The 13,648-nt window shown below is 35.9% G+C and overlaps 2 protein-coding genes and 1 pseudogene across 2 annotated transcripts; 2 read left to right on the plus strand and 1 right to left on the minus strand.

Annotated features, from left to right (window-relative positions):
- The first annotated feature begins 690 nt into the window (after nt 1-690).
- Nucleotides 691-1,390, plus strand: LOC120150633 (agamous-like MADS-box protein AGL62). The gene has a single exon (XM_039163273.1). The coding sequence runs from the start codon at nt 698-700 to the stop codon at nt 1,388-1,390; it is 693 nt and encodes a 230-aa protein (XP_039019204.1). The 5' UTR covers nt 691-697.
- Nucleotides 1,391-2,582: 1,192 nt separating this feature from the next.
- LOC120150321 lies at nt 2,583-4,110 on the plus strand (annotated as a pseudogene).
- A 280-nt stretch (nt 4,111-4,390) lies between these two features.
- Nucleotides 4,391-6,898, minus strand: LOC120150290 (protein trichome birefringence-like 13). The gene is made up of 6 exons (XM_039162982.1): nt 6,410-6,898; nt 6,150-6,327; nt 5,919-6,059; nt 5,206-5,326; nt 4,895-5,029; nt 4,391-4,698 (listed from the first exon to the last, which is right to left on the minus strand). Exons 1-6 carry the CDS (start codon nt 6,813-6,815, stop codon nt 4,468-4,470), a joined length of 1,212 nt encoding a protein of 403 aa, XP_039018913.1. The 5' UTR covers nt 6,816-6,898; the 3' UTR covers nt 4,391-4,467.
- Nucleotides 6,899-13,648: the final 6,750 nt, after the last annotated feature.

Raw genomic sequence — 13,648 nt, forward strand, 5'->3', positions numbered from 1 at the left:
GTTGTTTTATCCTCTAATTTTGCTAATATCTTCAATATGGTCCTTCAAATTCTCTAATCTTATTATTTTGGTTGTCAATATTTTCAATTTAACAACAAGCATCTTTCGTCTATCGATTTAACGATTCAAATAAAATTATTTTTATTAAACTGTGCAGAATTACAAGAACAACATTGCTCTCCAACCCAAACTTAATTAAGAATTGATTTTAAATAACCAATATCTACGGTCTACCTTAAAGGCAATTAAATAACCCTTTTTCACAGCAGAAATCTCTGGGATTTTCTAATAGGCAATTAATTAAATCAACTTACGGGAAAAATTTAATGTTAATTTTTGAGATGACATTATTAAAATAAACACTCGTAAATTTTGAACATAAATAAATATAAAAAATATTTTTAAAAAAAACGAGAACATGAAATATAAAATTTATTATATTATTATATAAGTGTGTAAGATTGAATTAAAATAAAAATCATATCAAATATTCATATATAATATTGGAGAATCATTGATATAATAATTATAAAGATACTAATAAATGTAAAGTTGAAAATTTATGAATTGAACTAAAGTGTACACATTCGAACTTACCATGTATATATTACTATAATCTCTTGAATTTTCTTTCCCCTTAGAGTGTAAGAAAGCTTCAAAGAATACCAAATTTTCTCAGAGCTCATTAGGTATAACAATGGCAACTCCCAAGCAAACCATAAGTAGCAACACCACCACCAGGGCAACTAGGGGCCGCCAGAAGATTCAGATAAAGAAACTCGAGAACGAAAGCAGCCGTCAGGTAACTTTCTCGAAACGCCGCAACGGGTTATTCAAGAAAGCCAGCGAGCTTTGCGTGTTATGCGGCGCGAACATCGGGATCATCGTGTTCTCTCCCAAAGGAAAACCGTTTTGCTTTGGCCACCCGAACGTCGACGTGATACTGGATCGTTATCTTAATGGAAACCCTCTGGAAGACGCTGACATTGCCTCGTGTTTCGAGGAGTTTAACGAGGAGTGTCGAGAGACGTTGGAGAAACTAGAGGTGGAAAAAGGGCGGACCAAGGAGATAGAAAAGGAGAATGAGGATAAGAGAAACAAGGGAGAGTTTTGGTGGGATGAGCCTATTGATAATAATATGGGGATTGAGGAACTTGAGACCTATGCTAATGCAATGGAGGAGCTGAGGAATAATGTGGCTAACAGGGGTAATTTACTGATGGGAGATGTTTTCGCCGCCACCGCCGCGACTACCACCACTGTGGCTAACCCGAGCGGCTTCGGGAATGGCTTTGCTGTCCAAAACGGAGGTTTTGCCGTCGGAGATGGTGACTTTGGTCTTGGTATTGAAGGTTTTAATTTCGATCATGGTCCTGACTTGGATTATTAATAATCTCTACGGCATCATTGAAGGTGTGGTTACTGTTCTACGTTACAAAATTAATGTTTAGTTTTTATTTACTGTATGAACACTATTGATTTCATCTTTATGTGATCATATACAATGAAGTACTTAATATTAGTTAGTTTTTTCTCCTTTAATTTAACCATTGAGTTTAAAGCAATTCGATTTATTAATTTGAATCATTTCAAATTAAACGTGAACTGGATTTATTTAAATCGTTGACATATCAAGTTAAATTAGATAAGACTCAATTCAAACTTAGATATCAGATTTAAAATCAAATATCATGATGCATGCTTAGTTAAATTAGAATAAATTTAGATATCGTCTACATATAACGAAGCTTAAATTAGATTACAATTGATATTAATAATATATTTCAGAGAATTGCAGAGAGTTTTGCTATAGAAATGATTCTTTTAACGTAATTTGCTCCATTTATAATATTAAATTTTAAAATATTATTTAAATAATCTAACATCTCATTATATTAATTAAGACTTGATTCTCAATCAAGATTATGAGTTGGCGGAGAATTGAAAAGTAGAAAGAGTTGAAAGTAGAGATGGTCATGAGTCCGTTTTACCTAACTTAAAATTCATTTTGATTTTTGGGGTAAAAATTTGATCCATTTATGATTTTTTGAGAAAAAAAAACTTACAAAACTGAGTCGAAACCATAAGATTCGGGTCAAATAATTATCTATAGTTGAAAGTAGTTTCAAAACGACAAAGGTAGAAAAGGGAAAACGACAAAGAAGTAGCATAGAAGCATCTTGCGGTGGTTGTCGTAATACGTGCGCATTGTATTCGATGATCAAGTCTTGGTGTACAATAAACTCCCATGCATTCCCCATTGCCCAATATCTATTTTTGTAATCTTTGATTTGCAGAATAATCTATGACGGGGTCAAGTCGAAGGCCTGTTCTAGATTCAGGGTTTTGTCGGCTTGGTCTTCATGTTCAATTTAGACTAGTAAATCAGTGAATCGGATTAGTTTTAGATTAATTTACTAAAGAAAAGATTGATCGGATTTAAATTCAAAATTTGATACCAATAAAGACTTAAATAACTCGAAAATAATCATTAATAATTGATTGAGACATTGTCTGCAGCAATCCATCTAATGTTACAGCCTGTTTTGGCATCTCTCCAACTTTCCATTTTGCTTATAGAGATCGCCTTGTCTCTTCCATTTTGTAGGCGAACTCTTTTTTTTTTTTTTGGCTTCAGACCCTTCATCCACAAGCACTCGATGGATCATTGCCCTTTTGTGCGCATCCTGGTGGGAAATTTGGCCCTGAAATTTCATGTACCTACAAGGTCCTCACTGTCAAGGGTCCAGGACCCTTATTTTTCTTGTTACTGTAAGATCAAATTCGACAACTTCCCTCATCAAGTTGCTACAATCCCTTTGATCCAATCAGGACAAAGTCTGGAAACTGCTCCTGTCGTGGCGTGTTTCAGTCTAAGCAAGCCTCAGATTTGTCTTTGGGGTTCATCGTTCAAGCTGTCTATAGAAGTTTATGCTGATGGTAATGGCGACAGTGCCTGTGGACTGGCATCTGGGAAGTTATTGGGGAAGGTTTCAGTGCCTTTGGATCTCCATGGCATCTGGGAATCGAGGCCGTGTGTTTTACATAATGGATCGGTTCCTATAGGCCGAAATCGAAGCAGCAAGAATGGATCATGTATGCAGTTGTGTTTAAATGTCAGGACTGAACCTGACCCGAGATTTGTCTTCCAGTTTGGTGGAGACCCAGAGTGCAGCCCTCAGGTTTTCCAGGTTCAAGGCTCTTTTAAACAGGCAGTCTTCACTTGTAAGTTTGGTTTCAGATCATCTTTGTCGGAATCAAACAGGTCCAGGAACTGGCTATCTTGTCTGAAATCTGGTAGGGACAAGTTCTCTAAAGAACTAAAAGGATGGTCGATTACAATCCACGACCTATCAGGCTCTCCGGTTGCAATGGCATCAATGGTGACACCATTTGTCCCATCGCTTGGCTCAGACAGGGTTAGTAGGTCCAATCCCGGTGCATGGCTAATTCTCCGTCCGGGATATAGAACCTGGAAACCTTGGGGTCGACTTGAAGTTTGGCGTGAGCCTGGTTTCATCGACGCACTCAGTTACAGAGTCAACCTCTTCCACGATAATATCATGACAGCCACAGGTACAACCACAACCACCACCACCACCGTCGCCAGTTCAACTCTCAGCACCAAATTTAGCGGGAAATTCACCATGGATATTTTGACAACCAACATGGCAACCCCAATCCAAACTCCATTGATAAGCTCACAAAGCAGCTGTGACTTCGGGTCGTCATGGTCACATTCCTCGTCAAGACCAGGGTCCGGATCAGGGTCAGACTTCGGGTTTGGAGTGTTATCCATTTCTCCGCAGAGCGGTAGTGGATTTGTAATGTCATCAACTGTGGAAAGTGCGGTGAATGCAGTAAACCGGAAGTGGAGGTAGGGGTGAAGCATGTGACATGCACGGAGGATGCAGCAGCTTTTGTGGCGCTGGCTGCGGCGGTGGATCTAAGCATGGATGCTTGTCTGCCATTCTCTTATAAGCTAAGGAAAGAATTGAGGCAGCAAACTCAGAGCTTTGTCGTTTAATACAGGTGGGGCCTTGTCGTTTTAGGTTGTTTGGTGTAATAAACAACTAATCGGATGAGTTGGTTAGATGTGCTTTTGGATATAAACACTTACAGCAGTTCTTGAGCTTGATGTGATAACCATCAGTTTTGTACAGTTCGAATGACATGGCAGGACAGATTTGAGTCAGTTTTGTTTTAACTTTCATGACCAACTTCTTGGACATAAATGAGTATAAATATTCTATGTTACTCTTACCGACATCGAATCGGACATAGGTATCCAAGTATAATCCTACTGTAACAATACTTGTTGAAAAAAGTGTAATACAAGCTGAATACAACACAAACCAATAAGGTTAATTCTAGACTCGTCACCATAAATGAATCAAAACTACTAAATTGTTTGTGAAACACAAAGAAAACAATTTCAGTTTCGAGTTTTAAGACGGTTAAGATGGGCTACAAACAGTCGTTCCATGTATCTGTAACTCCAGGCAAGCACCAATGCATGCAGTCATCGTGTTTCTTTCCTCCGGCTGAGGAAGGGTGAGCGTCTGCTCTGAACTCACTCATACGGGTAATATTTAAGCTGTGGATATTAGACCCCTCGAGGGCCTCGTATAGGTGCTGATTCACGAGCCGTGTTTCTACGTTCGTCCCGTTATTCTTCAACGAGAAGAGCTCTTCCACCTGAAAAGGGGATATAACCAATTTCAACCTTGATCCAGAGTGGAAACAGACAAAAGATGAACAATTCTTCTCCTCGGAAAACAATGGAAGTATTTCAGCATAAAATAAGATGCAAGTTTAATCGAAAGGTAGAACATTGCAAGCCGGCATTTATATTAACAAATATAGCGTCAACATAACTAGTAAAGAGACTCACTTCTTCTGGTAACAAAGGCAGTAACCGTCGACAAGAGCCACCTTGGTCCCAGTCGCCTCCTTCAAAATGCCTGGGTGATTGCGTGCGAAACAATTTAATGGCACCTCGTCGCATTGTTTTCTCCACAAACCGTATCTGCCGATTGACGATTAGTAAGAACTCAGAAGGGAAAATAGTAGCTATAACTCTGACAATGCCAAGTCTTCTCTAAACGAAAGTTGCATGAATGCCACTAAATAAGCTTTGTTATGCAAAGCACCCAATTAGTATATTATTCAAAATTGCAGCAAACGCCATTTGCAGTAACATACCATGTGTTTTAAAACCTTATCCAAGCCAACATCAGGAGGTATGGGAGGGATCACAGGAAGACCCTTTTCAAAGAAAAGCATTGGTGACTTGACTGGGTCGAATTTCGAAGGAGCCCACCACCTATAAAAGAGCAATCGAAATAGTTAATCCAAGTCCGGAAATCTTGGATAACAAACTAGAAATATGGATTAGAATAACAAAAGAAATTGTGACCAGGAAACAACATAAATATATAACACAACCACATACAACATGATCCAAAAAGCATTGATGATTACATATAAATCAAAAACCACATCCAACTATGGCAACTTGTCATCTCATAAAATCCATTTTCGGTTGATTTCATTCAACACGAAAATAGGATGAAATGCTAAAAGTAACTTAGGAACAACAAACAAGAAAATAAAAGGTATGCTACCATACTATTACCACCAAAAGATCTCAACAACCAACCAACATGTCAATATAACACAACCACAAGCTACACAGCTTGAGCCTAAGAGCTCTGATGAGTGCATGTAACTCGATAACCAAACCCAAATCTAATCCACTTTTGGTTATTTTCATCTACCATGATCCAACAACTTAGGAAGAACAAACAAGAACATAAAGGCATGCTACCATAATATTACCGGCACTAAAAGATCGCAACGAGTCATCATGCATCGACAATCTACATCATGTTAAATGGAAAGGGTAAAAAGACTACCAGTGTCCTGTGTTAAAGATCAGTATATCATGGAAGCTTGGAGCCTTTTCCCATGTGCTTTCTGGAATATCGACATCGACTCTATAACCCTCTGTATATCCAAGAGCTTCTAACTCACCACCATTTGCATTAGCCGACCACCTGCATCAAACAAGCCAAAGAAAACAACTTCAAACGAAATGAATTGGAAATTTATCAAAATGAATAAAAAGAGCCCCCAAAGCAGCTTACCTACCATAGCGTGCCAAAAGATTAGTTCGATGATAAGCAATGGTAAGATTATAGTGAACAAAGGTAAATCCACGATCTGCTCCAGCAGGACGCCATTTCTTCACATCATTGGTCACGCGTTTCAGAGTGCAAAACAAAGAAACAAACATGTTTCTGTTTAAGGAATCACCAATAAACCCTGCACTGTTGAGTATCGGTTAAGGCCTAATTGCTTAAATTACTTTTTCTCTAATTTCAAATCTCGTGAGAGGGGGGAGTACCAATGTTGGTGTCTCTGTAAGTGTGAAGAAACTTGAGCGGATCGAACGGCGGGAGATGGCAATTACGAGGCTTCCACCGCCACTTAACGATGTCTCCGCTGTTGGATTTGTTGTTCAGAATGCAATTCCATCCTTTGAATATTTCCTTGCAGCTACTGTCGTACCTATCGAATCTCGCATCTGGGTTGTAAACCCACGACCCATCGGTGTAATCGCAGGAAGAATCGCCGGCTGCAGTCGGATCGGATCGGGTTGTGTCGATGGGTCTAAATTGGAAGAAATTGGGATGAGTTGCAAAAGAGGAAATGGAGGCTCTTCTGGAAATAGAGAGAAGGAGAAAGATGCAGACGAAGCAGAGGAGGGAGAAGAGAGGGAAAAGAGATGAAAGCTTCTTTGTTGCTGCCATGGCGGTCTTGAATGAGCTAAGCGGGTAAAGCCCAAGGCTAAAAGCAATGGAGATCTTAGGTCGAAGCGAAAAGCAAACAAAACAGAGTAATCGGTCGGTTTCTCGGGTCCCGTATGACGTGTCAAAGATGTGAAAATAATAACATACAATAGGGGTAATAGTTTTAATCTGTGTACAAATTATCTGATTGGTCAAAGAAATAATTATTGTCTTTAAAGGTTTTAGTCACTTTTCTTATAATCAAATTTGAGTATTATTGAACCTAGTCGATGCTCATTGTTAAAGAACACTTCTTCCAAGAAGTTTTGTGAAAGAGGGTGAGAACTTGTTCAATGTTGATTTGTATTAAAGTGGAGATCATTAGAGTTGTGTGATTTTTTTAACGAATTCGAGATAATTAGAAAAAGATTCACTTAAAACAGAATTTAAAATAAGAATAAAATATTAAAATAAAATCCAATCTGAATAAAATTTTATTTATCTCTTTGTGCATTGATGAAGAATAAGAAATAGATATTATAGATTAGGATTTAAAATAATTTAATTAAACTCTAATTAGGCGTATATTGAGTGCATCGTCGATCAAATGCGCACCCAGAGTTGGCGCGAAGTGGGGGCTATTGTCCCCGTCCGTTCCCATTCAGTACATCCCTCACTATAACATTATATTGTTGCATAAGCTATCTAAAAGTAGGGTTTTTTTTCCTTGTTTAATTACCCTCAAGGCCTAATTCAATTAACTTGAGGTATCCCCTGGCATTAGGTTTTCGCCAGCAATTCTGTGAGGCTTATTTAGGTCCCTCTCAATCACACGAACTCGACGTCCATCCCGCATCATGTGAGCCGAGAAGGGTAATTCGGATTTGTATGCTCATAACTCGACTCGACCCGACCTGATCTGACACATGACACGGTCTGATAAACTAGGTGGAGTTGTGACGAGTACACATGACAATTATCACGAAGAATATTGGAACCTTTCCAAGAGAATAGGCAAGAGCTGCTCCGGCAACTCCAGCGCCAACTATGATAATATCAGTAGTCCCAACAGCCTCAGCATTTCCAGTTTTGTTTACACAATTTTCACTCGGAAACTCCATAGAAGCTGTTCTGTTGATCTTGCTCGGTCCCCTAGATCTTACAAGAGAAATGCAGTAGAAGAGAACAAACCCCAAAAGAGAAGCCATAACACCTGCAATTCCAACTATGTACTGCTCAGCCATCGATTTAAGAACAATATAGAACAAAATATGGAATGAATGACCAATGAGGGTTGTGACGGGCTAATTTACAGTGACAAAAAGAACTTGCCTATAAATCTGAGTGTTTATGAATTGGATAGGGTTTGGTGTAAACTTATGTGTAGGGTTACTTTTCATGCATGTGTATTTAGGTTTTGCCCATATTTTTCACAGATAATCTTTATTTATATTAATTTAGTATAATAACTCTTATATATATATTCTTTTATTAAAATTTAAAAATAGATACATACCATATTAGTAATATATTAAAACTCACTGAGCGACCTCAGTGATAAAAAAATGTATTGTCCTTAAAAGTTCTAGATTCGAGTAGTTGTATATGTAGGTATGTATTCATTATCAATTGATTAAGAAAATTTTGAACATATACTACCCTTATAATTATTTCATAAAATATTAATCAAATTAATCATAAACTTTAAGGTTTAAGTTAGATTCATGTTTTAAATGTAGCTAGACCTTTAGAGTCGTGTTTATTTATGAGCTTTCAATGCGACGTTGGTGAATGATTTTCTTTTTCTGTTTTTAAACCCTAATTTTTACCGTTGTCAATGACAATGTCAATCATCACAAAGAGAACACTATCTTGAGAGGAATTGAGAAAAAGAACAAATAGAAATATAAATTATTTACAAGTTTTCACGTTGGAGTTAATGATACCCTAATTGAAAGATAAAAATAAAATAATATTGATAATCTGAAAAGTAATACGGATTTTTTAAAATAAGGATTAATTTAGAATGAGAATAATAATTTGAGGATTGATATAAAATGTTTCAAAGTTTAAAGACTAATTTATTTATAATGGATTTAGATTACATATAAATTAATATTATTAATTAAAAATAGTATAATTTTCTTCTATATATTTCGTGATAATTGCTATAATACCATTCTCTATAATTATTATCAATTAAGTTATCATTTAATCGAATAAAAATAATATTTTCAATTTTTCTTGAAATTGATTAATTACCTTCTAAAGCCTCACACAAAGCTGAAAATTAAAATCCCCTTTCTTATTTTTGTTTTGGCCCAATTCTCATTCAATTGATCACAAGTCTTGCCTATTAGGTCCATTTGCTTTTACTAATCGGATCATCCATGGTTGGAATCAACATAAGAATATTGACTTGGAATTCAGATCGATAGACTCGTATATTTTTTAATTAAAGAATCTACACTACAACAAAAAAGGTTTGTAGTGTCTCATTCCAGTAGATCAATTGATTGTTGGTTATAGATTCATATATTAATCATAAGAATTTATATCCATACTAATTATTTTGTGATCATTATTGTTCTAAAGTGCAAGAAATACAAATTATACTTGATGAAACTTGTCCCTAAGAAATGAAGGTAAAAGAAAGAAAAAGTTGGATTGAAGAACGACATTAGTTGTTATTATATTTCTACAAGTATTAGAACACTTTACCAAAATAATATGAAAATATAGTTGCAAATATAGTCAATTTGGAGATATTTTAAGAGGCTAAACCACCTTCACAAAGATAGTCTAACATAACCAATCGGATGAACTTCAAACAAAAGCTTCAAACCCTAATAGAAAAACATATGCTTACACTCGTGGATATTTCAAGCTTGACCAAAATACATAGATGTAATGGTTTTTAGACATTGTGCAAGTACATTACAAGTTTTAGGGTTTTTTGTTTTTGTTTTTATTATAACCATCGATTTCTAATCTAGAACAGGTATTGCAAAGTCCACTACAATCGATTCAAACGAAGAAAGTAGCTAGCACAACATATGTTATTAATCCATGGAGTTTCTTCTCATACTTTTCTGTTCTTTTTTCCAGGAGGAGTTCTATAATAGGCAGGCACAATTAGAGGAAAAATATATGTCTCATTCCTTCGGACTGTATAAAAGGGAGAACAATGCTTGATCCAACTTGAAACACAACAAATATTAGAAAATGGTATTGGTGATTCATATATTTACATCATGTTCGTGTTGCATGAGAGCTGTTTAGTAGAGAAACTAACCTAAAGGAGTTTAGCTCCATTCCACAAGCGTTTGGGAGAAGGAAATGGAAGTAACAATCGCCAAACACCATATATTGCCATGGCAAAGAGATGAAATGCCAAGCTTAATGGACGAGGGGATAAACTGGAGTGCACAGCTGATAGTCCATATGCAAATACACTGAATTTCAAATACCCTAAACATGACTACTGAATATCCTCGATTGCAGGATCAGACGAGGCACTGAACATCTTCTACATGACATTAGCCAGTGTATTTATTGTAGATGGAATTGGTTGCAATATGTAGTTAAAAGTGCAAAATTATATCATTTTTTTTCATTTTTCCTTCACTTTCAAAATGAAAATGAAACATTGAAATTGTAATACCTTTGTTGAGTTAATCGATCGACGGAATTAGCCAAGAGGGGGGTGAATTGGCAATTAAAAATTTGGTGGAAGCTTTTGCAGAAAATTGAAAAGATTTGCACAGCGATTTAGAGTGGTTCAACTTTCTCAATCAAAGTCTACGTCCACTACCTTAGCTATCCACACTAAGGATTTTCCAACAAATTCACTAATTTGTTCTTTCTTTTGAGGCCAAAGAGATAACCTTACAACACCCTCAAGAATATACCCCAATTCTTGAGAACACTCTTTTCCCAAAGAGAAGATTACAAATTTGCAAACTTACAAGGAAAACCTCACAAGGTAAGATGTTTGCACAATTCTAGAACAAGAAAAGAACACTCAAAGATAATTACAAATGAGCACAAATGGTGTTCTTAAAAGCAAAATGAATATTGAAAGGAAAATTGGCTTGATTTGCACAAACTTGATGTTTGATGCTTTCTCTCTTGTTTCTCTATGATTTCTTGTTGATCAAGGGCTTCAGAACTTGTTTAAATACACATTGAATCACTTCTGAACGTTAGGGATAATTAATGAAGATAATATAGCCGTTTTAGTGTGAAAACAATTAATAAACAGCTTGGAGCGTGGGGGAATCGGTTCCTCCTCATAGGGAATCGGTTCCCTAAGTGTAAAATTCAAATATTTCGACCGTTGAACATGGGGAATCGGTACCCCTATGGGGGAATCGTTCCCTCCGAGCATTCTGGAAATCTCGGATCCAAACCATTCAGGGGGAATCGATACCCCCTTGGGGGGGAATCAGTTCCCTCTGAGCAATCTGGAATTTTTGGCTTTGAAATGGTTCGAAATACTTTGAAAGATTATTTTGAAATTGTTTTAAGATTAATTTTACACTTAAGTAAGGATTAAAAATGATTTTTGAAATATTTTGAGTAATGTTTTGATATTCGAATAATTATATCGAATATACTTAGAAAATCATTTTGGAAAATCTTAAATTCATTTAACTTAATTTGTTATATCAAAATATCAAAATGTTTTCAACAATCTCCCCTTTTTTTATATAACAAAACATTTTAGTAATTTTAAGATTTTGAAATCAAGTTTTGAAATTACTCCCTCTTACTTTAACACTTCTCCCCATTTATCATTTTAAAACACACTTAAAACACTTCTCCCCCTTTTTGTTAATCAAAGATTCAAATAAGCGTGAAAAATATGTCAATTGATTAGGTATAGTATGCATAAGCTGCTAAGATCACAATCAAGAGAACCGTTAGCCATTAGTTCCATAATCAATTCATAAACAATGTGATATGGTAAAATTGGTCATATGCTAATAATGATGTAAATGATGCAATAATGAATAAATCACACCAAACATATAAGTTCACACCATCCATAAATTTAAACAAATTCACAATCCACAAATTCAAACTTTCCAAAATATTCAAAATGTTAAAACAATAAGTTTGGAAAGTAAATATTTAATCACATATCCGGATCAGGAGGAGGAAAACGAGCTCGCATAGCGGCCATTTCGTTAGTGAGGTCATTAATACGTGCGTTGTTGCTTCATTATTTGCACGCATTTCCCGAAGAATTTTCTAATTGTTGAGCTCCCATTGTGGATAAATGACTCTATAGAATTAAAGCGTGAATCCATGGTCGCATATCAGTAATCAAATGTCTCCATAAAATTTGAAATGGAGGCATTTGAGTCGATTGTTGTGCTTGCTCTTCGGGCTGCTCCTCGGCCTGCTCAGGTTCATCTTCAGCTTCATCGATGTCTCGTATTAGTTGCTCAAGCTCGAGATCTTCGTCAGCTTCGGGTGGAGATTGTGAAGAACTAGCTCCCGGAGTAGTTGCAGAAGACCGAACCCATTCCCCGGTTTCCTTATCCTTAATCCATCCCGCTCTCGTTAAGGAAAGAAGGTTAATTTGTTTCTTAAGAGGAAAAACGGCATCTAGACCGACTCTAAGCCCAGCTTTGGAAAACAGATTACTCAAAATACAACCTTAAACAAGAGATGAACAAAGTTTTTTATTAGGAACAAGATTTACGGTTTCAATAATTTCAGCAAAAATCTGAGGTAGGTTGATTTTAATATTGTTTTCGAAACAATGTAACCACCAAAGATCTAAGGCTCTAAGAGTAGAATAACGACCTCCAGATGGTCGAAACCACCAAGAAATCATTAGATGAAGAAAACGTTCATGAAGGTCTAGGACACTTGCACTATCCATTCTTTTATAACGAGATCCTAAAACCTGTTTTTCATTTGAAATCCCTTCATTATCTAATCCGAATGTATTAGCTATGTAAGCCGAGTCAATATATAAGAATTGTCCTAGAAGGTAGGAACGAATTCCTATGGTTTCGGTTCAGTTTGGTCTTTAACACCAACGACATTAGAATAGAAAATACGAACAAGTTGATGGTAAACGACGGGTTCAAGTTAAAGAGTTTATTAAATTTCCACTCTTGTAAAAGAGGAAGATATTTAAAATTGATAGCTAACATAGCTTGACGAGAAGGAATACGTTCTTCCCGGATTTTGTAAGAGTCGAAATATTGATAATACCAAAAACGATGATTTCTAGGACCAGATGATTGAAACACGAATTTTGAATAGTCAAATTAGGATCAATAGGATTAGGATTAAATTGGAATAGGTGGAGGATTTGGAGGTGGATTTGGTTGTCGGTGTGAACGACTAGATGAAGACCTAGCACGTTTAGGATTAGACATGGTGAAGGAATCGGAATTGATTGGATAACCTGCAATTTTAAAAAAATGTATGCAATTAATTAATCCCAAACTCAATTGAGTCCTCATATTTCAAGGTTCTCTAAATCATCCTAATGGGCAAAGTTTTTGAAAAACTTTTGAAAAATATGGTTTTGAGAAACAATATATGTATAGTTTTCATAACAACAACATAATTTAATCAAACACAATAATTTGAAAATTACAATTTTTTTATTTCAAAAATTTAGAAATTTTTTTGGAAAATTCTTGTGTTTTTGATGAAATTAGTGTAACATCTAGTTTCTAATCACTAAACAATCAATGCCCGATCACTATTTCAACCTAGAACTAATTAAAACTAATCCTATGTTCAAAAACAATAAATAGAGAGTTTAGAAAATTTACCTTGAAAGATGAAGATTTGAGGGGATTTAGATGTTTTTTGCACGATTT

This window comes from Hibiscus syriacus, unplaced genomic scaffold (genome assembly GCF_006381635.1).
Source record: "Hibiscus syriacus cultivar Baekdansim isolate YM2019G1 unplaced genomic scaffold, ASM638163v2 tig00111022_pilon, whole genome shotgun sequence".
In the NCBI taxonomy this organism is placed as follows: domain Eukaryota; kingdom Viridiplantae; phylum Streptophyta; class Magnoliopsida; order Malvales; family Malvaceae; genus Hibiscus; species Hibiscus syriacus.

What these genes read in the sequence shown, in the direction of transcription:
- LOC120150290 (XM_039162982.1), bottom strand. Translation starts at nt 6,815, where the DNA reads ATGGCAGCAACAAAGAAGCTTTCATCTCTTTTCCCTCTCTTCTCCCTC. An exon ending in ATAAGGTTTTAAAACACATG is followed by an intron (nt 5,030 to 5,205) that starts GTATGTTACTGC and finishes GTCAATCGGCAG; the next exon opens with ATACGGTTTGTGGAGAAAAC. An exon ending in TGCCTTTGTTACCAGAAGAA is followed by an intron (nt 4,699 to 4,894) that starts GTGAGTCTCTTT and finishes TCCCCTTTTCAG; the next exon opens with GTGGAAGAGCTCTTCTCGTT.
- LOC120150633 (XM_039163273.1), top strand. Translation starts at nt 698, where the DNA reads ATGGCAACTCCCAAGCAAACCATAAGTAGCAACACCACCACCAGGGCA.